This window comes from Molothrus aeneus, chromosome 5 (assembly GCF_037042795.1).
Source record: "Molothrus aeneus isolate 106 chromosome 5, BPBGC_Maene_1.0, whole genome shotgun sequence".
Lineage (NCBI taxonomy): Eukaryota > Metazoa > Chordata > Aves > Passeriformes > Icteridae > Molothrus > Molothrus aeneus.
In genome coordinates this window covers 13103853-13129492 of record NC_089650.1, presented here as the reverse complement: position 1 = coordinate 13129492, position 25640 = coordinate 13103853, and the positions used below count along the sequence as shown (strand labels likewise).

The 25640-nt window shown below is 41.7% G+C and overlaps 1 protein-coding gene across 3 annotated transcripts in view; it reads left to right on the top strand.

Annotated features, from left to right (window-relative positions):
* Positions 1–23298, top strand: part of DGKI (diacylglycerol kinase iota) — a 200996-nt gene extending 177698 nt beyond the window's left edge. For all 3 annotated transcript variants that reach the window (XM_066549925.1, XM_066549927.1, XM_066549926.1), the window contains 5 exons: positions 8749–8786; positions 10342–10462; positions 17825–17861; positions 19725–19824; positions 21154–23298. In XM_066549925.1, the coding sequence (XP_066406022.1) occupies positions 8749–8786; positions 10342–10462; positions 17825–17861; positions 19725–19824; positions 21154–21270 (413 nt within the window). In that variant the 3' untranslated portion in view covers positions 21271–23298. The remainder of the gene's footprint in view (positions 1–8748; positions 8787–10341; positions 10463–17824; positions 17862–19724; positions 19825–21153) is intronic.
* Positions 23299–25640: the final 2342 nt, after the last annotated feature.

Sequence of the window (25640 nt, the reverse complement as noted above, 5' to 3'; positions counted from 1 at the left end):
GGTCCTTTCTGGATAAAACCTTTAAAAGGTGCCTACATCCCCCCTCTCATCATATCCAAGCAGTTTGAGGGGTCAGCAGGCATCTGAGAGGGAGATGTCTAGCAGATGTGGGCATCTGGATAAGCAATAGATGAAAACAGAAAAACATTTATTTCACCATTTCACTGCCATTATTTTCCCCTCTGGAGGAAGTGTGAGTGAAGAATAAGTTGCATGAATTGGAGTGCTTGTTTTCAAGCAGAAGCTCTGGGCAACCTTGCAAGCTACTTTGCTTCTGGCTTTTTTTCTGATGGAGATTGCTCATGGTCAGATAAGAGTGGCAATCACTTCACTCACTGAAGAAATTGGCTAGAAAAGGCTATGAAAAATATTCTTGAACTGAATTTTGGATGATGTAGTCCTCCTGTGAAGCCCTAGCTTTTTGAGGAAGAGTTACTTAGATATTGCAGGCAAAGGCACTGTAGCCAGTGTTGCAGTGGCAAAAACCTGAAGGGAGTGTACTAAGAATGCCTGTGAGGGGAATGGTCCACTAAGACAGAGAAGAGGAATAGTGTGGCCCACAATGCTTTTTTGCTGTCCTATTTATTTTTAAATTAAAATTAAACCACTGCTTAATTACTTTGCCTAGAATTCTCTTTCTGCCAAAGTAGTGCCACTCTATTGATAAAATTACTGCATTAGTCAGCCAGTCTTCCCTGCCTTGTGCTCTCACTTCATCACAGACATTTTCTTCCACTGCATCACTCCTGAGAATGACATAAATTGTTGTCTTGGTTTAAAAATAAAAATGGTGGAAGGGAAAAGGAAGGCAAAAAAGTGATGATGTGAGCCAGATGGTGCTTAGTTTATCTGTGACTGTTCTTTAAGGTTATGAACTATTTACAAAGGAAGTCCTTTTTTTTTTTTTACCATCCTTTGCTTTTGTAAATCTGAGTTAAATGGTCTTGCAGCAAAAGTTCAACATTAGGGTATGAATACTTTCACTCCTAACTATCAACTGCACTCTCAGCTCTGCACTAGTGCCACATAAACAATTCAGGTTGGACTCTAATTGGCATCAAAGTAGCTTTAAACTAGTCTGAGTGAAAATGGGGCTTTAAAGGCAGCTTGAGTGTAATTTACATCTGCTTGAAAGCCTCTTTATCCTTCCAGAGTTGTATGAAGGGACTTCTGTGTAAGTGAGAACTTGGCCTTTCTTTCCCTTCAGCAAGCATGTGTGGCTATTTTTGCCTTCCCCTCCCCTCCTTCTCTCTTACCAGTGTTTTAGTGCAGTTGTTTGAATTTTTAAATTCTTAAAAGGTAAACGTTCATAATGCATATTTATAGCCACCTGAGTAATGACTGATTTTTTTTTTTTACACGTTAAATTTTTTTCTTATTCACAAGTTAGGCAAACAGGTGCAATCAAAACTGTGTCAATTCTCTAAATCTGCATGGGATGCAGTGCTTTTGTAACTAGAGAGCAGCCCTCAAAGATTTAGAAGGTTTTTCTACCTCTTTATCCAATCCTAGAGATGGATGTCATTGAGGCATGACTTATTCAGAGGGCCAGCAGACTTCAAAAGTGTCTCTCTCAGAGCCCAAGAGGATGTGTGCTAATGCAGGTTTTCCTGTCCAGGTGAAATAGCTGAAGATATTGTGTGAAGGCTCCCAGGTGTGTGTGCCTGGCTGCTGCTCAGCTGAAGTGCTGCTGAGCTCTTCGTTGCTGCACTGTCAGTTTTCTTGGTCTCTTGGGAGTATTTTGAGCTCTCAGGCTCTTTATTTTGTTGTCTTTCATGGAAATAGTGCCTCACAGCAGAGCTCTTGTGACCTGCCTAGACTGGTGGCATTGCCTTCAGGTTCCATAGGAAGCCCAAGACTTTTCTGAATCTGAAAACCTGTGGAGAACCCTTGTATAACACCCGTTTCTTTAGGGCAGAGGTAGCAAACAGATATTTTTTGGAAAAAAATTAAAATTCAGTGAGTCTTTGCTTTATTCAGCACAAGAGATATTATGATTTAGGCAGGAAACCTCTAAATTGCATCTATTTTTTGCTGTCATATTTCCATCATGCTTCTTCTGCAGTCTTTGGGCTCCTCCAGCAAGTTCAGGAACCTTTTTCCATTCCCTGTGAATAGAATATAGTGAATATTTCTGTGGATATAGTGAATATATTCACTATATTCAGTGAATTCAGTGAATATAGAATAAGTGATATATGGTGAATATGTATCAGTGAATATGTCTAGGTGAATATAGAAGTGAATATAGTGAATATGTTTTCAGTGAATATAGAGGAAGTGTTTTTACCATTTATTTCTGGATTTTTTTTTTTTTGCCAGCATCTAGAAGACCCCTTAACCTGCAAGGTTTAACTTCTGTTTCATTTTTTCATGGTTTCCAGTTGTCACTTCCACTACTTTCAGGTGCATAAAACACACAAAGAAAATTTTAATTGCTCTTTTCACTCAGCTTATCTTCAAAGGAAATACTTAATCATCATCAGCTTTGGTGAGAGTTGAGATTGTCTGTAGATCAAAGACCTGTGAGCTCACAGTCATTCCAACAAAGCACTATTAGTTTTGCAATTTAATTTCTCAGTTATGTAGACAGTTTGGCATGTGTATTTTATAGGTGGTTTGGGGTTTTTTTTGTAGCTTTAAAAGCAGATAAAATGTTGGAAAGAGGCGAAGTTTTTGTAAAAGCTCAAGTGCAGAGCTTTGTAACTTCTCTTCATGGATCCCTAAAATTGTTCAATGGGACTGTCAGGCCCTTCAGAAATACCAAGTGAATGCACTGCTCTGTCTTAGGTGCCTGTTTCTCACAGCGCTCTCAGAAGGGAATTAATCCATAAAGCAATTCTCTGTGTTACTCCCCACCCCTTTCATCTGCAAGGCTGAAGATCATGGCTAGAGTAGAAAAAAAATCAGTTCTGTGCATTTCTGGGTAAATTATATTACTGTCAGTTTGTCATAAACCTTTTATGAACAAATTACTTTTTACAGAGAAAATAGTGCATTTCTGAATGAACTCCAGTCTTTTGAGAGCATACCTTTTGGAGTGATTGAAATAGAAGTTATTGATTTCTGTAAAACTAGTGAAAAATAAGTCCCAAGGGCTTCTTTTGTTGTCTTTTCTCTAATGCTGATCTTTAACAGCTCAGAGGACTCCAACTGTGTAAAAGTACTCTTCTAATCAGGGTCAGCTTTTAATTTCTCCAGATGTAAAGCAGTAATTACCTTAAATTTCTGACTCTATGAATTGCACAAAGGCTAAAACAGCAATAAAGGGTTGGAAATGTTCTGGAAGCTAATGATAGTCCAAGTTAAGTTTAATAACTCTCAAAAATCTGATGATGTAACCTTCTCCTATAGTTTCTTCTCCGTTATCAGCTCTACAAGGTTTGAATGAAGTGGTATTTTATGAGGTATACCTTAAGAGTTCCCTTGAGCACTCTAGCAGGAGATGGTGATGGACACTGACACTCAAATTCTGGGCACTCCACACCAAAGCACTTATATTTTTTTATTAGCTGCCTCCAACCAGTAAGAAGCATTCAGCACTGAAATGCTGATGGCATACCAATTCCAAGTGCTGAAATCAGTACATCAGATGTGTCTTAGAAAGGGCTGGACAGATGCAGGCATTATCTGTGAAATGAGGTTTCTGCAAGGAGCTGATCACTTCAGATTATCAACTGCCTTACTGTGTCTTTTGAAAGAGCTAAAGGTTTTATGAGCCCTAATTCTGTTTGAGATCAGAGAATCATAGAATGTTTTGGATTGGAAGAAACCTTAAAGAACACCTAGTTCCAAGTCCCCTGCCATGGGCAGGGATGCCACCCACCAAACCACTTTGGTCAAAGCACCCTCCTCCAACCAGGTCTTGAGTTCTTGTAGCTGAATTCTTCCATAAATTCCCTGATTAGATGCATTGATACCCTGGTGTTTTTTAACTCATGGTAGGATGCATTATTGCAAATAATATTCTGCTGTCATACTGCATTTCATTCATAGATATACAATTGCCTGCATTTTAATTATGAATATGACAACTCCTTGGTGTGGTACTTATACTTTATAACATAGTTTTAAATAATTCTGCTCCCTTCATTCAAAATTTTTACATCTTCACTAAAGAATTGCTTGTAAGTGTTGAAAACTTCAAAGTTGCTGTACATTTTTATCAGCATTCCTTGTGGCTTACTTGGTATAGAAGTAGTGGTTTTAAATATAGGATTGAAAGAGTCCGATCAGGAGTGCAATCTGACTAATAAAATCTGGAGGATATTTCTGGTTTATGAATAACTTTTACTCGAGTGAAAAGACACATTACCCCTGTACTACCGACAGTGTCAGGCTGTAGAACCACCCTGTTCTTTGAGATACTTTTCAGTGCAGACCATCTCCTTTTACTGTCTCACTAATGATTATTCAACTAACTTAATATCTTCCATGTCAATCTACTTTTAGCAAAGAACCTTGTGATCCTGAGATGTTACTTACAAGGTTTTGTAAGAACTTTTGTCTTCATGTTCCTTCTGAAGGTGTTTCAGCCGCAAAGTTTCTGGTGTGATAGCAGCCCTGCGTCTGTCCTTGGTGTTAAACTGATCAGCAGCTTTGGGATTAGAAGGAAATTTTCTGCAGGGCACACAGGAAGGAGTGGTTGTTTGAGGTTTTTCCTTGCTTGTGATGCCTCTGAGAATTTTCATGGCTTTTGAAGTGAGCAATGTGATGATGATGACTTCTGCCCCTCTCCTGCTGTATTTTTCTGATGTGATGCAGTTGTGCCTTTGGCCCTTACATTTATGAGACATTCTCATTCTGCACCTGATGGTGTATGAGGTATTGAAATTTCCAAGACCATGAGTATTGCCTGGTGACAGGAGTATCACACCTTAGAAAACCCTAAAAGAAGACCTCTCATTTTGCCCTTGTTTGGTTGTCATTCCTGGAGGTGATCAGACATGTCCCCTGGAGTCATGCCATTCTGAAGGATCCCCTCTCTGTCTTAGACTGACTCTTAATTTAGGTGCTGCAGGCTGGAAGTAATTTTCTCTAGAGCTTCTTTTAGTCTGTGGAGCACAACATGAACTGTTGCAGGGCAAACCAGGTTATTTTCTATGGAGAGTTATTTTCTCTTCTGACCATCCAAGCAACCCTGTAAGACCTCTCAGGCATCTTCAGCCTCTGAAGCTGTGGAGTATGAATACTTCCCTCCTCCTTTCTCTGATGCCCAGAAACTGACTTTTTTTAGTCAGTTTAATGACTGACTTTGCAACACTGTTTTAATGGTGCTGGCTTCACATGCAGAGCCAGAGAGAGCATTTGTTATTTCAGAAGTTAATTTTGTCAGGGAAACAAAAAATGTTTGTTGTAACTCAGTGACATTAACATAGATTTTTAGAATATGAAAGAAAAATAGCTATTTCCAATGGAAGCAGTGGACACTAACATAGAAATTAGATAAGGGATATATGCCTTAGGAAAAGTATTGTTTTCAGCATGGGAGTGTACTAGTACTTGTTTATCCTGTGTCTCAATCTCTATTAGCTTGCAGCATTACCACAATTCAATTAGCAGCCTTTCAACATGGCTTTTTTTCTGTTAGTGCATTATGCACCTGTATCTGCTCAATAATAATTTATAAGAGAGGTGGAGAGGTGCATAAGTGTGAGGGGGTTTGTTTTGGTGTGGGTGGCTTTCTGGTGTTTGTTTTGCTCGTCATTTTTTTGTGTTTACTGATTGGCCTGGGTACAGTGGGGTTTTTTGTTTGTGTGGGTTTTTTGGGGTGGTTTTTGTTTGTTTACTTAGGTTGTTGGTTTTTTGTGGTTTTTTTTGTTTGTTTGGGTTTGTTGGTTTTTTTTTGGTTAGGGTTTTTTTAATGAAGATTATTTTCCAAGTTGGGTAGTTGGAGCTTTACTGAGGAGGCAGCCTGGGGACCCAGTGCTTCCTCAATACATGAACAGAGCACCCCACTTGCCAGTTTTGCCAAGCTGTCACATCAGCAATAAAGGTACTTGCTAAATAAATATAAAAGGTAATAAAACAGTTTTATTAACAATGAGTAATACTTTTCTTGGGAGAAACTGAGAAAATATTAGATATTATTATTAAATTATTAATTAAATCAAGTATTTTTGACACATCTTTAAGACCTGAAGGTATATTATATATGATAAAACAGTGACATAGTTAATTTTATGTATTACACCAGTGGTGCAGTGTTGCTTAGAAGAAATAAAACAATTCTCACTTTAATGCTTCTAATTTTAAGCTAGCCTGGCTTTGCATGTTAACAGCATTTTTCTCCAACTTCTCAGTCTGCTCTCCTTGTCAATGCCATCTGCTTGCTTGCTTCACCACCTCTTTAACAACCAGGTGATTTTTGCCATCTTCACCCTCCTCCTCAGTATGCCCAGCAGCCCCATTTGGGTTTATGGGGTTAGTGTGCTAAGCAATATTCATATATTTATGTAAACATGCTCCTGATTCTAAAGAACATTTCTCCATTTCTAGCTCAATAGCTTCTAAATCTTCTGTCGGGGCATGCAGCTCTGAATTATTTTACTGGTGTGTAATCTCTTGTTATGCCAGCTGGTTTTGTTGATCTGTATTCATTTATCCAGTAGGTCCTACTGTAGCAAAGCACTTAATTTTAAGAGTGCAGGTAGACTTGGCGTGAAAAGAATGTAATTAGCTCAAAGCCAAGCGCTTGCCTAAATGCTTTGCTGGATTTGAGGCTTAAGAAAGAGATGAAAAGATTGGTCTAATTATGTTGAATTTGTTTTAGAGCTGCTTTATCCTAATAGCCTTATCAGCAGACCACTTCTGATTATGGATTTTCGGCGTAGAAGATTTTTCACATCTTGTCAGGCTTTTCATAGAATCTCTCTCTGGCTTTTTTGAACTGTAATCTTCAGCGTGGCTTGCATAAGAAAATGTATCACTGCCTCTTAGGAAAGTGACTTAGGGAAGCCATGTCTTAAAAAATTGGATGTTGAAGGCAATGAAAAACTCATGTCACCAGTTCATGTGATTTTCACATACGAGATGTGCAAAATATTTATTCTTTAGGCTACTGCAAATTCAGACTGCTGAAATCTAAAGCATAAAGGTGTCAAGAAGACCAGATTGACCAAAAAAAGAGAGCGAAATAGATAAAACAAATTAAATTAGTTAAATTCTGCTCTGCTATTAATTTGGGCTGAGCAATTGTTAGAACTATTGGGAAAAAAAGAAGGATGTCAACCACTGAAAATAAAAAGTGAAGAATTTTCTAGCTCTTACCTGCTGGTTTTTGCTTTCTTCCATTCCTAAAATCTGTGTGTACTTGTTCTCATAGATGCTGGGGGTTTTTTTAGGATTTGGTTTAACTCATGGTCACTGAAAAACTGCCCTAAATCTCAAGCTGCAAGAATTGTTGCTACTGCTTCCTCCAGACAGAGCTTAGCTGTACTGGGGTTTTGCTTTTCCCAGTGCTGTGTGGCCAGGGCATAAGGCATTACTGAGACCAGAAAACAACGTAGTTGCCCCAGGTGTTTTCAAAGAAAAGGACATTTGTTGAGCTGCCTTTGAACATCCTTCCTCTTCTGCAGTGTTTAGTTTGGATGCCTTGTCATTTCTGGAGGTGTAGCAAGCTCGTCATGGAATTCCCACTGTGCAGTTTCCTGTGTGTTATTTTTCAGAGGGAAGGCTATGCTGTGGGTCTCTTTCCCCACTTGCTCCTGCTTACTCCTGTATGAATTTTTGGCATCTTTATCAAGGATGGCAGTTGCGCAAATGCTTAATTTGATTGCACTGCCTAGACACAAAGATAGAAATGGGTTTAGATACTGTTGATAAAGTGTGAGTTGAGGCAGATGTTTAGTGCTTTCGAAGATGCAAACCACATAAGTGCTTTCTCAGAAAGATGATTCATCATTGTTTTTTACAATATATATCATGATAGGGAGAAGGAGAAGAAAAGGACACAGCCACATAGTGATAGGTTTGTAACAGCTTTTCTGGGCAGCAGGGGGTCCCAGGCTTTTGCCTTTCTTCTGTTTTTTAACAGGCTCAGGACAGACACTAGTGGATCATGACAAGCTCCCAGCTTTTTGCAGCTCTGTCCTGCCTTGTTGTGAGCCCTTGTCCACTTTGTCTGTTTTTGCTTCCATGTGTGTTTAAAATACAAAGGCCGGTGAGGTGAGGACTGGCTCTTGCTCTGTCTTTGACCCTGCCTACCAAACCCAGGGGACTTGCTCCCCTCTGGCATCTCAAAATGTTTATGTAATACAAGTAATTGTTAGGAAATTTCTCTCTTGTCAGTCAGTCATCTACAATTTGGGATTCTCCGTGTACTGGGGACTGACTCCATCATCAGTGTGACAAAGTCTGACAGGTCTGTAGACAGTTTCAGGTTCTCTGTGCAGATAACACTGGTATTTTCAGTGATGGTTCTGGTGCTGGAGACTTGACCTCGTCCACCTTGTGGACGCTGTTGAAAGGTCTCAGAAGTGTCTCAAGTGAAAAATTCAGACAGAAGCCTGCAGTTCCAGAAGAGCATTGGAAATGATGGCTTGATGTCCATACAGCTTTCATCACCATGGGTTGTCTTCTGCCTTTCCAAAAAGTGTCAGCACAGGGCTTGCACTGGTTTTGGTAGTGCATGAGAATACAAGGGGACTGAGGGATGTCAGTCTTAATTTGCACGTGTTGTGAGCTGTGTCCTCAGCTGTATGCACAATGCTTTCTGCCTGACATCAGTTTTCTTTTTGTCTTTTGCAGCACTTTTACAGGCAGTCATATCTGGTGATCTACTGAAGGTAGGTACAGAGCACTGAGTGTCCACTCAGTTTTTTGCTGGTCAGATATACTGTACATTTTATTACACCTTTGCTCAAATCATAAACAGGCTGCTGTGGGGACTTCTGGCAAGTGCCATTTTACAGCCTTTCCAGGAAACCCTGAACTCTAGGGGAACACATCATTCAGGTGAGGTGTGAAATTTGTGTGAATAGGATCTGGTGTTAGCCAGAGCCTTTTTGCCCAGGATTCAGAGCCCACTGCACAGAGCAATATGCCAGTCACTAACAGGGAAATTACTATGTAGTATTGAACAGCGGGGTACTTCTGACACAGCCTCACACAGGAAAGCATATTTTCCACCAGTGAGGCTGGTGGCCAAGGCCCCAAGTGCTGTCTTGCCCAAAGTCTACCTAGGCAACCACCAGACCAGGCAGAACAAACCTCAGAGGGTTGTTTTATCACCTGATGGACGTCTCAAAACATGTAGTGCCTTGGTATAGTAAGTTTGGGAGGCAAATCTACTCATGCAAAATTTTTTGTGCCAATGACTGCAGTCCCACATCGGACAGCTATTCAGGCTGCCTGTCTCAGTAGCCAAGTCAGGATGTGAAAACATGCTCTCAAATTTGGATGAGGACTGTGATTAATGATTGCAATTTCATCAGTGAGAAGCCAGCTTGGAGCCATTTGTAAAAATGACAGTGCTGTTAGGCCAACTTTTTGCCTGCAGGTATTTTGCCTCCCTTCTATAGCACTGCCTCAGCTCTTGTGGCTGCAGCATCTAGGGAGCAGTCCTTCAAGCAGTTATAAAAATATTGTCTCCTTTACACTTCTTGAAAATGTTTTGCCTGAGCTGGTTTTGATGGGGAAACTCCTCGTCCTTGTTCAGTGTACTGCATCATAAATGAGTCCTCACTGTAGCAATTCTCCCCTTTTTCTGCAGTGATCTGCACTGCAAATCCTGCCCCCTTCCCCCAAAGTTTGCAGCATTTCTGAGACCTGCCTGGTTGCTGCTTCCCTCTTATTCTTACCCCATGCATTGCTCCCTCCTTGGCCAGCTCTGAACAGGAGGCACTGTGACAAGGGAGGCCCATGACAGTCACCTCATCTCCTTGTGGAATTTTGAGTTGGAGTTTTCTCATTTAGTCAGAAAATATTTGACTCCTGTGCTGAGGAAAAATTTGAGTCTTCAGCAAAGAAGCCAGAACTTTTTATCAAGTACATAGATTTTAATATATCCCAGCAGCATTGCCAGATGTGGTTTGCAAGCGTTCCTAGCAAGCAATAAATTATCACCAGTAGAGTAGCAATGTGTCATTGTTTGGGAAATACAGACTGTTCTCCTTAACACATATAATTGTCAATACTTCTGGTTTCAGATGTTTTATATCAGGGCCTAAAAGCTGGCTTTAAATTAATGTTTTATTTTATTCTATTCTATTTTGTACTGACTTACAATGAGAAGCAGTAAAGAATTTACTGACATATTTGTTTTTCTGCTCCTCCCATCTTATCCTTCTGTATGTTTCTTTTTCTCTCTCTTTTTTTTGTGTTTTTTTTTTTTCCTTCCAGTTCATAGAATGTTGTAAAAAAGGAGCCAATTTGTTAATCCAAGGACCTGATCACTGCTCCTTATTGCACCACGCTGCCAAGACTGGGAATGGTGAGATTGTGAAATACATCCTGGAGCATGGTGAGTCCCAGGGGGCAGACCCACAGAGAGCTGTACCTCAGCCAAGTGTCACTCAGGCAAAACCACACTGGGCTGCTGCAGGTGGCCTCACTCATCTGTGGTGTCCCTCAATGCAATGTCCACCTGCAGCATGTGTGAGCAGGAGGCTGGGAATGGGGCAGCAATGAGAGTGATGGCTCCAGGCAAAGTGTGAAAAGAAGAATTAGAATGGCTTTTGAGGAGAGTGGTGTTTCCACGTATGCATCAGCCGGGGGGCTGTGAAGAGGCAGTGTGAAGCTTTAGTTAAAACCTCTGGCACAGGGATCATCTGAACTATTTTTCAATTAGAGCATATGTTGTAGAAAGCATCTAATCTCTATGAAAACATTTACAGTGACAAAGAGCCCATACAACCATTGTTATTATTTCAGCATTTAGTAACACACTGGTCAGGAATCTGCTTCCTTATATCCAGACAAACTCATCTAGCTTCCATTCCAGTGTTAGAATATTATGTCTGTTAGATTCAAGACCACCCAACAGCAAAAACTTATGATCTCCATTTTGTATTTATGGACTGTGATCATGCTATTGCCCCTTTTTCCTTTTCTCTCTTCTTATCTTTGTCAGTAGATTACAGGCTATTCTTTTTGTGTCTGAGGCAGTCACATTTAGGAGCTTCTGCCTGTTGAACCACTATAACCTTGTTCCCTTCCTGCTGGAGAGTGGCACAGTAAAATAGTCACTGCTCTGCACATAGAGCTGAAGTCACAGTTATCACCCTCCTTGACTGCAGGAAAAATTTTCTAGTCTGAACTCTTCTCTGACCCCACTTCAAAATATCAGTGGCTATTTTGGCTTCTGGATGTCAAAATCAGCTACATTATTTCAGCAGCAGTGCTAGTGTGAACACAGAGACTGCCCCTGGTAATTAGGATAAGTGTTAGCTGTTGCTCCAAGGTATTGCACAAATTGTACAGAGAGAATAAAAAAGCACAACTCCTAAGAAGGGAAGAAGCAACAATGCATCTCTTCAATCTTGACCCCTAAGTTAGGTATTAACATATAGGTGTCAGATATTCTCTAGGTCCAAGTTCCTGTACTGTCAGCAGCAATCTGTGACTTAGTTCATTTGCTCTGGTATGACAAAGGCACTTTTGGTGGCAGGTGGAAGTGAGGAGGGAATCCTTAATAGCAGCAGGCTTCTAGCATGACTAACTCAAAAGACATCTTAGTTAAGGTGGTCATTGGAGCCCAGAAAGTGATTCTGTGCACTTTATTCATTTAGATAAACATAAATGTCTGATGCCATTTGCCCTTGGATATCCAGGACATTTGCTTGGGTCTACAAGATAACACACAGGGCCCAGAGGAGGCCTCACCTGCACTGACAGCCAAAGCCCAAGCAAGCATCTCTGTCATTCCAAGTGCAACCCAAGGCTTTACCATAGGTATATCAAACCACACAAAATATCTGTGTGGAGACAACTGAACCATGCCCCAAAAATCTGACTAAGAGGGGCTGAATTGTTCTTTTACCTACACATGGATAGGGCAGTGCAGCTGGCCTTATATCCAAATAATGACTGATTATCTCACCAGTTCTAGCAAACCTTACCAGTGCTAACTCGACCTTCTATTTACTGCTCTGGATTGTTGCATTAGTCACAGTGCACACATGGGCCACTGAATTCTGTAGAAAGGCATAATTTTGGTTTATTTTCTTACTGCCCCTGGTCTCCTCTCACACTGCACGTGACCTGTGCCAATTCATCAATGCCTCTCTAGGATTTTTATTAGAGACATAAACTTAGTGACAGTCTGACCCAGTTACTTTGATGAATATTTAAAGTCAGATAATTTAAACTGATAAGAATGTAAGCAGGGAATCCATGGGAATTTTGGAAGAAAATAGAGAAATGTGAGGGATTACGGACTGTTAGACAAAGACAAATCAGAAGGTTGAGCAAATGTCAGCTCAGTTCCTCTCTCCCTTCTTTATCCCCAAGGATGGCAGGAGGCTTTTGCAGCTTTCCAGACATATGTCCTCTGGGCTTCTTCAAATGCATTGTTTGTTTAACATTCTCTGGGGATCAGGGAGTGCATGGGACAATGCACAATCTAATAGAGGCCTCCTCTCTTCTCCCACCAAGCAATTAATGAAACTCATTTCTACTCTGGGCACTTCTCAGCCACAAATGAGCTCTCTTGCTGAATCATCATCATCATAATGCCCTTGTTTTTCTTTGCATTCTCTGGCATTTGGCATCTTCTCAGCATTAATTACTGTACATGACCTGATCCAATGCTACTAATATCTAAGGGTTTCCCTGTGTGGAGCTTCTCGTTTCTGCCAATATCCACCCATAAAAATTTCATAAAAATGAATCTTGGATTGTTCTGGCAATTACCTCTGCCCAGTCACACTTCCTCTGGAGTTTGTCTGCTTCCCAATACACAGGGAATAGTGAATGTTAATAGGAGTTCCACTGTAAAATATCCTCAAGCACACAGCAAATAAAATCCATTATTAACCACACAGGGAAAAAATCTTCTGAATATCTCTAAAAACCAACAGCAACAGAAGAAGACAAAACCCACTGCTCCAGGAACTTTACCTTTCTAGTTTGAAAAACAGTGGGATGAATCCAATGCAGTACAGGAGTTGCATGCACAGAACTAGAACTACAAAGGAAGGAAAATGGTGTAGTGGGGCTAAAGCTGTCCTTTGTGGAGATGGCCTATTCTGCAGACATGCAGGGCACATTTATATGAAAGGTTATTCTGTGCTCATGATCAGAATAATTTCAAATGTTAAGGGGAGGAAAATAACCTATCTTAAATTAGAAATAGCAGGGATGAGTCACACAGGGGGACTGCTGTGTGGTGCTGCCAGATAACTCACAGTGGCCCAGCACAAGGCTGGAATAGCAGCTGAAGCACCAATGTAGTAGGAGTCAGGACAACAGCTGCTTGCTGCTGCAGGAAGAGTTGTGCTGGCTGCTGCTCCAGTAAAACAGTTTGTGTCTATCCCCTGTGCAGGAAGGGCAGATACATACACACACAGACCTACCGCTCATTCAAGATTGCCCACCTAAATCAGGAGTCTTTCACTTTTAGTAGAAGGGTCAACTTTAAAAACTTGTCTGTAGCTGAGGTAAGAAATGCTTAGCTGGAAACTGAGGTCCAAACTCACTAAGTATCACAACCACAGCTTTTTAATGCTGCAGTTAGCAACTGCATTGCCTCCTAATGCATGTACATTAGAGAAGAGTTAACTGTCTACTTGCTTAACACAAACAGAATTAAGGAAGGCTTGAGAACCTCTGTTAGAAAAGGGGCTTCCTAAACCATCTGTATTTGGTATCAAACTTGGAGTCTTTATCTGGCAGCTGTGAAAAATTTTTAATTTATAAACATTATACAAATAATTCCATTTGCCTTGTCTTTTGTCTTTCCTAGACATTCAAAAGACAAGCAAGAATTGTAAAGTTCATCTATGGTATTTTGATTTTAAACAGAAGAGAGGCAAGATGTTTACAGTTGCCTTAGGAGGTTGTGGTGGGAACTTCTGCTGCAGCAGACAGTACGTAGGGCATCCCATCCTTAACATTTCTGTGTCCTCAAACCTCAATGTCCTTGCTTCACTAGAAAGCATCCCCTGATTAAAAAAAAAGACGATGCTTTCATTAATCTTAGCACTGCAAAGTCCAGAGCTAAGAACCATCAGCGAATCTGGATTTGCATCCTTACCAGATTCACAAGTTCCTTGGAAGGCTTTGGGAAAGCAAATTTTGCTGTGACAGAAATGTGTGTCAGGGACAAAGTCTGAATAATCATCAGAAAGCAACACTGAATGAGAGTGAGTTTGCATGACACTTGTTAGTATGTCTGGATTTGCAAAATGTTATAGGGTAGTGGTCATTTATAAGGGGCCTGAGCAGAAGACAGTTTAGTTTTTCTGGAAGGCACAAGGTACAACATAGCCTATTTTAATTTCAAGCATACCAAAATTTAGGGTAATTTGGCTGACAGACATGTAGGAAGGAATGCTCCCATAACCTGTCTAGCCTCTATATTACAGTGGAAATTCTGAGCCAAAAGACACAAGGAGAAAAGACCACTGTTAATTTTCCCATCAGGTAAAAAAAAAAAAAAAGAGTGTGGTGTTGGGAAAAGACTAGAAATAGTTCTGAGTTTCCAGTTTACTGTTATTTTAAAAATACTCCTACTTTGAAAGTAAGGATCCACATCCAGTTTTGTCCCCCAGATAATAAGCTCAATCAGGTTATTAAACAAAGAGGGTTTTGACAGATAAACAAAAATGTTGTTGGTGTCTGACATTATTGCTCAGAGTAAATACCTTTCTTCCTTGGTTCTCTGAAGGACTGGCAGGGGTTAATATCTGTGGGTCTCCTGTGGGTAGCTGTAACCACATCCATTGGAGAGGGCTAAGCTGTGGGCTCAGAGGCCTTTCAAGAATGCGTGGAGCTGTATATTTTGGAAATGCCTCTGAAATATGGTCACTTAAAGTGTTGGGGGTTTTTTTATTGTGGTGAGCTCAGTGAAGGAGCAGCTGCTTTTGAGTCTCCTTGCCTTCCCTCCTCCCATACCCAGCCCAGGCTGCTTTGCCTTCTGAGAAACTGGAGAAGGGCTTTGGTGGAGCAAAAGAGGGCAAAAGGAGAGAAGGAAAAAAGTTAATAATTCTACACAGACAGTCTATGGGCGATGTTGAGGAAAGAGAGTGATCTCAGCTGGGCTTCTCCTCGGTGCGTCATGCTTTTCAGCTCTTTTCAAGTGAATATCTCCCCCCACCCCGTCCCCCGTCCCCATCCTGCCATTCTTCAGCCCCCCAGTCTCTTTTTCCCCTTTCTCTCTCTTTTTTTTTCCTCCCTCCACCTCTCCACACATTTCTCTCTTTTGTTTTTATTTCCCCCCCTGCTGTTTTCCTTGATAGAAATCTCACTCATGCATTTCCCTTCCGGATTTCTATTGGGTTATTTTGTCCTCTTTTCTCTCCGTGCCTTGGTCCCCTTTTCTTTCTGTGCCTCTTGTCCCAGAGTGAAACAGCCGCCTCCCTGCTGGGTCAGGATGACAGTGCCTTAGCTTTCCCAGTGCCAGCCCTTCCCACATCTGTGCAGCTTTTGTCCCCGGGCAGAGGGGGATTTGGAATGGTCGGTTGGCAGCGCCAGGGAGACTGATATAAAAATGAGGTCCAAAAAAGAGGGGAAAGGGAATTAGGAGGAGGGCGTGAGATGGTTTAAGAGAAGCACAAGTGAAAATAAAATAAAGAAGTAAAGGGCACCGCTCAGGCTGTGAGTTGGGACATTCCAGCTTCAGAGACAGGCCGGAGAGAATGAAATTAAAGAATCCTGGTACCATGTTGTGCAGCTAATTATTAACCCCAGTATGACTCAGATGGAGTCAGGGCTCTCCCATGAAATGCTGAATTTGGGACAGTATCCAGGAGAACACCCTTTGCGCTTAGGGGAGCTGTACTTGTCATCTCCTCAGGTCTGTACTCACAGACTCAGCACTCAGCTCCTCTGTCCTAGCCCTGCTATTGTTTCCTGCTTCACACTAGTTTTTCTTTACCCTTGGCTTCTCTCCAGAGTCACTCTGCCCCAGCTTTCTTCTGCCTCTCAGGTCATATTCTTCTGAATACTCTCTATTTTACTACCTTTACTTAGCTTTCAACAGCTTCTTCAGCTTACCTGGACAAGTACCTGTATGTCCCATAAAGCCAGACCTGTCACCCTGCTCCACCTTGGCCATACAACATTCCTTGCTCCAGCCATGAGCAGAAATAATAGGTGGCAGTATCTTCTCTAACACATTGCAAGCCATTCCTGCTTACCTATCACTGAGATGTGGCATTGCAGGAAACTATGGGGAACTACCTTTATTTTTGAGAGAACACGATTTTCTCCTAGGAAATGTAAAGGACTCCTTTTCTTCATGTGTATTTCTTTAATTGTCTTTTTAGTTTCTCAGGCATTATCTTTTTTCATCTCAACAAGAGGCTCTGCTTGTCCCCCTTTATCCTTTGTGGTCCTGGGAGCTCAGGGGTATTGACTGATTTGTCTTTTTGATAGTCAGGAGTGAACACACAACTGCCAAGTGTGGAGATGAGGATGTGTGGTGGTACAGTCAGGCTGCATTAAATAATTGACAGTGGCTACTGAGTTTGGAGAACTGTCATGGCAAGTGTGCAGTGGTACACAATGCCCTGTACACTGAGGACTAAGCACCACCCTTTCTCATGATGGCAGAAGATGAAATGAAGGAGCTGCCTGCTGCTCAGGAGCCTCAGTGGTACTCCATGTCTACATTGTTAAAGCAGGAAGGTAAAGACAGGCTGCTCTGATCCACTTTGACACACACTCAGAGTAAAAGGAGTGTAGAGAGGTTGTGTGTAGGCCTTTGTAAGCAAGTGGTGTGAAATTCCTCTGTTTCAGGTGAGATTTGCTGTAAGCTCTTGAGGACTCTTGAATTTCAAAGTCACAGTGTGCTGGAGAGAAATACTCATGCACAGGAAGGAAAAGTCTTGTAAAGTTTCCCTGTTCCCCTTGCTAGCTGCCCTATACCATCTAACACTACACTCCAGAGCAGTGGAGAGAAGAATACTATGACAGACTGCAAAGGAAAAGTTGTTTTTTCCAAGTGATATCCAGACCCTAGCCTTTCCCTATCACTATAATTCAGCGATGGAATTTGCCTCTATAAATATCTGCCTGTAGTGAATATCAAGGACAAAAGGACATTAACCTTAAATGTATTATTTTTTTCCCCACTTAACAAAAATCTTTTCTGTTTTTCTTAATCTTACTTTCCTGATCATTGCTAACCAGTAGAGTACAGGATTTGCATATCAATATAAAGACTGCTGGGAATATTCCACCCTGATCTACATTTTGTATAACACTATTAAATGGAGCAGCACAGGGATGTCATTCAGGATGGAATTTGGCTAATTTCAACTTCCTAATGACATTTTCCCTTTAATACCAACAATAGATTTTAACTTGCAATATATCAAGGTTTCCAGTATATCAGCATTTTCAATGTACTGTACTTATGTGAACCACTTAATTGAGCAAGGTGAAGAGTGAGAAAATAAACTCCATGAATATTCATTCCCAGTATAATTTAGAGGCTGCTACTCCCTGTTGCTGACACTCCAGCAGTGACTGTGCATCCAGAATTTTGTTAGTGCAAGGGCTTACACAAGCAAATATTACATTGAAGTTTGATATATTTGTGCAGGTTGAGCTTTCACTTGGCTTCTTTTATATATTTTTACTGGTAATCTTCTCCTGGTAGACATATTTTTTTTAGTCATGCAGACGAATGCTTTATGACATACCTGACTATCTTTTGCAGGTCCATCTGAATTGCTGGACATGACAGACAGTGAAACGTAAGTACAACCGACTCTGTCCTTCACATTATGTGTGTTAAACTAGCAGACTCTTGGTTTTCAATGCAAACTGTTAAAAAGGAAAAAGCTTGTAAAATTGCACAGCTTTTCTAAACCAACCAAACAAACAAGGCCCCTAAAAACCACACGTCAACCATGTCATATGTGGCTTTATTGCCTAAAACAAACATTCATTGGATTTGCAGGGGACTTTCTCCCTATTGCTTCCCATGCTTCCTTAATCTTTCTAGAGGAATAGAAGCCCTGCCTTGTGTTTTGATGTTTCTGGCCTCCAGCTACTAAGGGACCAACCTGAAGAGTAAATTCCAAAAGTCAGGAAATTACTTTTCTTGCTCTACACCTTTTTTTTCAGTCCCTTCTTGATTCATCCAGGGTGCTCTGCCTTAGCTCTCCTAAGTGGCCAGGACTTGTGCAGTTGAAGGTTTCCATCAAGCAGTTAAAACATCAATCAGCTCCCTTCTTATTAAAAAAACCAAAACAACAACCCAACCTAAAAAAGTTACTTTCCTTTCCAATTCCCAATTTTTTACACCTTGTATAATCAAAGTTTCATGAAAGTATGTAAGGGAAGCATGAATAATTCTGGAAAATATGTGTAATACATATGAAATAAAAACAGTCTTTTTCCTAGGGATCAAGCCTACCATTTCTCATCCCACAGTGCTCTCCTCTGCTAACAGAGAACACCTTTTGCACAAGGTCCATGAGTGAAGTCCAGAGGTGACAGGGACTGGATGGACTGATTCTTTTCATCCAGGGGTGTAGCACAACCACATCAAGTGTCAGTGAGCGCAGCTGTGAGGGCTTCCCTTTACAGAGGTTCCTCTACATCTAACCCTTGGAAAGGGAAGGTTCAAGCTGTAACTGGCAGTATGAATTTGTCTTTTGGTCCTCAGGGGGAAATAGGATGGTATCCTATTCTGATACTAGTTCTGATGCAGCAAAGGCATATTGATTACAAAGTTGCCTCTTAATATTTCAACATCCCCTGCCATAGATGGGGGCTGAGATTCCTTTATGCACTCTGTGTAGGTAGGTGCAAGATTTGTCCTGCTACATGTGTTTCTTGTAATTTGTCATTTCACAGGTTATATAATGGCCCTACTTGTTGGATACTGGCATTAAGGACTCCTTTTCAACCCACTCAAAGCATACTTTCCTCTCTTCCTAGGCAAATCTAGATAGATTTCTTTACTCTCAGTAAAGAGTAAGTCAGTTTCTAAGCTGCCAGACTTAGCTCCAGTCTGAGTGAGAAGCTTTGCAACAAATGTGTTCCCACCACACAGTCTTCTCTTTTGAAAAACATGTTTAATCTTCCCCAGTAGCTCAGCAGTCCAGTGGTGGAAAACACATGAGAGTTCTTGCTCTCATACATCCAAGAGAGCAGGGCATCAGAACTGAGGCAGCAAGTGCACCAGTCATAGCTTTGATAGATAGGATTTTTCTAGGATGGCTCCAAGAATGAGGTTGAAGAAAGAAATTGCAGGAAGAAACAAACACTGTTGCTGTTTCGCTGTCTGTGAAATAGGAAGGTAGCTAGCTTGCCTTTGCAGCAGTTAACAGAGCTGGTGGTTGGATGGGAATGTGACATTCAGTCCTCTGAATACATAAAATCATTGTTTCTTTCCCATCCCTCACAAGTTCTTCGTCTGCTATTGGTGCTCTCCTACTGAGTCAAAGGATGTAGATGCTAAGGGAGAGAGTGCACAAGTCTACTTCTGCCAGCAAGAGGGAACCTCAAATACATGCAGCATCCTTCTATGTCTGTGCTCTGCTCCTCATGCTTCGTAAAAGTGCATTGCTGTGCTGTGTCTCATGGCTGCTTTCTGTGCTTTGGTCTAGGGGTGAGACAGCACTACACAAGGCAGCCTGCCAGCGCCACCGCGCCGTCTGCCAGCTCCTGGTGGATGCAGGAGCCTCTCTGAGAAAGACAGACTCCAAGGTAAGGCAGCTCCATCAGCCCCCACCATCCCCTGTGCTGAGTGAGACCCTGCAGCACCCTCCCTGCTGCTTGCATGACTGAGGCTTCCTTGCATGTGCCGAGACTCACACAAGGAACCTCAGCCTTGTGTGTTGCTCCTTTGAAGCAAGCTATTTTTATAGATGAAACTGTATTGATTTAAACAAACACAAGAGACTTCAGTTCAGTCCCCAACATGGGTGATTGTGACCACAGTGAGAGCCTGGCCTCAAACTATTTGGTGCATTTGGTGTTAATGGGACATCTCCATGGCACAGCACTGTGCTCCTCCTGTGTGGTCAAAAGAGAGGCCTGTGGGCAAGGACCACCTGCAGGAGTCTTGGTTTCTTGATTGCATCTGGGAGGCTTGGTTATTGTGGCTGGCTTGCTTTGTGAGGATGGCTAACTATTTTCTTTTGCCTTCGCTTGCTCCTATGCTCACTGGTGTGACACTAACTACAGCACTCTCTTGGTGTAATCTTGACTGAGAAAGCAATCTCGGAAAAATGAAATCCAAGGAATATTCTGTCATTACAACAATCTGATTGCTTAGGAACATAGTCCAGAAGCTGCCTCTCTGGAGTTTCTGAGCACAAGCACCCTGTGGTCAGCAGCTGAGAGTGAATTGGTTCTCTGGACTCCAGAGTCAGAAGCACCTTTGCTGCAGCTGGACAATCAAAACCAATTTCTGCCTTCTTGGGCTCTATGAGGTTGCCTATAATGGGAAGAGAATCTATGATTCTATCATCTCTTGTTCAGATGGCAGAATTGTACATTGCAAAAAGCTTTCTGAAACAGATGAAATCCAGTCAAGTGGCTTCTTGTGGAATTTGCAGGCAACCCTGACAAGGGAAGAGACGAGAATCTTGACTCCATGTTTCAGAAGGCTGATTTATTATTTTATGATATATATTATATTGAAAGAAAATGATATATTAAAACTATACTAAAAGGATAGAAGACAGGATTTCATCAGAAGGCTTGCAAGGAAAAAAAAATGGAATGATAACAAAACCTTGTGACTGACTGAGACAGTCTGGACAGCTGGACTGTGATTGGCCATTAATTAAAAACAACCACATGAGACCAATCAAAGATGCACCTGTTGCATTCCACAGCAGCAGATAACCATTGTTTACATTTCATTTCTGAGGCCTTTCAGCTTCTCATAAGAGAAGATCCTAACAAAAGGAAATTTCATAAAATATGTCTGTGACAGGCTTGAGACTTGTTAATTGTCTTCTGTCTACTAATCATCTGCTGTTCTCAATGTGTTAGCACAAGAACTTCTCTTCATGTTTCTCATTACAGGGTAAGACCCCTCGTGACAGGGCTCAGCAAGCTGGTGATCCAGATCTGGCCTCCTACCTGGAGAGTCGACAAAACTATCAAATGGTTTCCCACGAGGACCTGGAGACAGCAGTCTGACGTCTGAGAATGTCCCAGAAGATCCCTGGAAATCTCGAGACTGCACCCGAGGCACTCGGGCCTCGTGTGAGGAAGAAACTGATGGAACCCACGTGTCTCTCACTCTCGAGGAAAATACCTGAGGACATGCCATCAGTTTCTAAGGGCTACTGAGTCTTGCTGGGAACGGTTATGTTCCATAAGTTAGCCCATGATGGATGAGGTGGGACACTCAAAGGTCTGTGGAATCCATAGGCCATGAAAATTTACCTTTATTGCTTCCAGCAAGTAGCATGAACTTCTCCCATGTTCATCTGTATAATTTATTAAAAAAAAAAAAAAGGGAAAAAAAAGGATAGAGTAAAGAGGGTGTGGGGGAACAAAATCCAAATGAACTGGTACTTTAAGCCACCCAACCAGGATGTCCTCCATCCTTACAGTTTCCTGCATTGCTTTTACTCTCCTGTTCCCCTCACTTCTCATCAGTTAAATATTACCTGTTATCTCTGTGTTGTCTTCACAAATGGTCAGGCAGTAGCAAAATGTTTGAGGAGCTCTGGATGCCCTTAAGAAATATCCAGTGTTTTTACCAGCTACATTCCCTCCCCTGCCATCCTCTCAGAAGCTGTGTTGTCAGTACTCAGCCCCCACGGAATTTCCTTGCTTTTGGAGAGGATGCTGCTTATTGCCTTGTTTCCCAGGGTTTGGGCACAGTCAGATTTATAGCAGTGAAAAACCCAACCTCGTCATTGCTGGGCATGTGGTTATGGTATCCTCACAAGACAGGCATTTGTATGGAAAGGAGCTCTATGGGATATTCCATGCTGAATGGCAGAGCAGAAAGTCACCAGGAAGGTTTCTCATATCACTTTTATGGCTGTAATTCCTGACCCAGCTCTTCTCAGGTTTCAGGCCTGCCTAGAAGTTGATAGCTTCTTTAGTTCTTTACTTCTGAAAAGATGGGTTTTACACTGGGGAGAGATTTGCACAAGACTGAGGGAATTCTGATGGACTCAGTGACAGACCTAGTCCCCTTTGCAGCACAGCCATGGGGAGGATGGAAGGAGACCTGGAACAGCAGCAGCCAGCCTGGGCTCACTGCTGCCAACAAACAAATGGGCACTGGCCTGGTCACACTGGGAATGGGAAAACCTTCTTTGGCTGAACCTGTAAACTGTCTGATTTTTCAAGGGAGCCAAGTTTTGGGGAGTCTGTCCCTGGAGAAAGACCAGCAGCAGCTCTTTCCCTTGTTACCCACAATAGGTTTGAAATGTAAAGCTTAGTTGCTGTAAAGACCAGCTGTGTCTTCTGTACTCATCTGCTCTCTGTCTTATAACCATAAAAGAGAAAGCAAACAAATACACAGGCATAAATAAAATGTTTCATCTTTGGGTTTCCAATTGCTACAGATATCTCAGTTGATAAAATAGCAGAGCTTCCACTTCTACTTTGTCAGACCAGTGCCCATGAAGATGCTCATGGCTGACTTTTGGCATAACTCTTGCAATACATTTTTGAATTTTGCTTTGTTGTTTGATTCGACAGATCCACCAGTGTTTGTTTTTACATCCCTTGCTTAGGGGTAGCTCTCTGATAGATGGTGATTATTGGGGTTACATACATTTGGAAACCATGAAAATAACTCAGGTCATTATCCAGATAAGTTTTTCTTCTTTGGTAGAAGTGGAGAAAATCAAATGAATGCAATTTTTTTTTTAAGCACGAGTGATTGTTGTGGTAGGGAGGGGGGAGCTGAACAATATATTTAATTTTTTTTCCTCTTTTCAGAAGTTCATTTGATATGGGCAAAATATTTCTTTAGTATTTCTTCCTCTGGAAGGAAACTATATATATTTGTAATCTATAGATCAATGGCGACATGAAATGTATTTTGTCTTATTTTCTGTCTTTACCTTTCTCATTTAAAAAATAAAATATGAAAGCCAAATTACTTCCCTTGATAATTATCCAGGGGCTTATGAAAAAAATAAGTATGTGTATATATTAGAACAGAATTTGGCAACTGTTAAAATAAAAACTCAGAATATAGTTTTGGTGTATGTGATATTTCCACAAGGAAAAATCCTCACACTGTGGTTTCATGGTAGGCCTTGCACCATTTCTCAGCTGTGACAAAAGACATTACTGTAATATTTCTACACATTTGATGAAAACAAGAATTATGTCGTCATCACTTTAATCTTCTGGTTTGCTTTACTGATCTGAGAAATGGAGGAAGTTTTAACAGCACAGGAGCTTGGCTCTGTCCTGTGCTGAGGCCAAGCTGAGTATGGTCACTGAGCCTGGGAGAGCTCCCTGATCCTTTAGTCCCATGAAGCAGGTGGAGCAGTAAAGACTTGCTTTCATCACAGGTAGCCTCCAGAGGCCAGATGTGGGTTATGATAAGGGAGCTGCTTCTGGTCCCTCTGTCCCCAGTTGTCCTCCTCTTGTCAGCTCATCCCTGGTACCCAGGAGGTGGCTGCAGCTGTGGCTGGCTCTGGAGCAGCTGGTCAGGATGGGCAGATTTCCTGAGCAATTTTGTGCCATTTGGACTGCCCAGAGGAACTCAGAGCACATGAGAGAGCGTGGCTTGCCTTTTTCACTGAAAGCTGGAGTACGATGGTACGATCAGAGTGAGCCTGTCGTGTCTCTGGAGAGCTGCCTGTGCTGTGTGCTCAGCAGGAGACAGCTACTGTGTGAGAAAAATAGCCCCCAGCACTGGAGGTAGGGCAGGAATGGGCTGGATGTGGTGCCTTTGATGTTCAATGTGTCCTGAAGCACTGCACACGTGATGCACTAGGTACTGCTGATGTTTGGTGTCTGCAGGTAACAGCACATCTGTTGTTTTCCACAATGGCTCACGTGTGGCAGGAATATCAGAAGTTGGTTCAGTAAGGGCAGTTTGGGACCAGGACTATTCCTTACCCTTTTCAGGTGTGGTGGGATTACCAGAAGCTGCAGGCTCTGCAGTAAAGGTAACACATTTGTATTGAACCTCTGGAGCACTCGGGGTCTAGGTTAGTACAGTACAGCTGTGCCTGCACTGGGCAGGGCCCGAATTCCAGTGTGCAGCTGGGAGTCCACTTAAATTACATGTAAAGCATTTTGATTTACTAAAGCATCTGTTCAGTGGCTCTGTCTGTTAATGTGTGTATATTACTATATATATGTATATTTATAAACATCAGTATGCATGTATATAGGTGCACACATACACTTGCAAACACAGTTGAAATTTGAATGACGAAGCCCCTAGGGATGCTCAGCTACTGAGATTGCTGGACTGACAAAATGTCATTTTCCATTTTAATTTGTTATTAAAGGGAACCTTTTTCATTAGGACTGAGGAGCTCCTGAATTGTTCCGTTTTACTGGTTTTACTATCTCATTTTGGAGCTAAATGGAGGGAAAGAAAGTATTTCTAATGTTGATAAAAGAAACTTAATTTTGTAATTTAATAGCATAAATTACTCTCATTATTTCATGTTTCAATGCTAGAGGTATCTTTTATGTGTTATTCAAGGCATGATGATGTCATAAATTTTTTACTTATTATAGCATAGAATGGCAATAGATAGGGGCACCTTGCACTAGACCAGGCTGCTCAGAGCTCCATCTAAGCTGGCCTTCAACACTTCTAGGGCTGGGCCATCCACCACTTCTCTGGGCATCCCTCAATACTGTGAGATGTGAGGCTGAGTTTTTGCTTATGTAAAACAGGGGTTCGAGGCAAATTTTGCCTGTTACAAAACTGATGTCAGACACCAGTGGATCTTTCACCATTTCATGTGGTGTCTTGCTTATCTGTGTTTTAGCACTTTAGGATGTCTGTAGGTGTTTTTCTTGAGACCTGTCACTCTTGCTTTTCCCCAGCTGCAGTAGAATTGCTCAGTCCCAACTCATGGTGCTGTAGCATGGATTCAGTCTACATGAGATGTCCCCTGCTGCATGAGGACTGTCATACAGAAGGACCAGAGACAAAGAAAATAGTACAAAATTAATGTTTTGTTGCCACTGATCTTCCCAGGTGTAATTGCTGAGCTGGTACTGTTGTGTAAGAATAGATGGGGCACATAGTTTTCCTGGTGGTGTGGCTGTGGGAGGTTTGTTTCAGTAGTATTTCATGACTCTTTGGCTCATTTTTGTCTTTGTCTTTGCTGTGAAACGTATGGTAGTGAAATTTTCTAACACAAATTCATCTAGAAGGTGGCTGTTTCCCTTTCAGACATCCCAGATGCCTTCTGTGGGACATGCTTATGTGCTGACTCTTCCAGGATGACAAAAGTATGACATAATCTGTCTCTGGGGTATAAAATGGGCAAGATACATTGGTAGCCTCAAGTTTTGTGGGAGTTTAATAGTACTCAAGAAATGTATGGGCACGCTGGAAA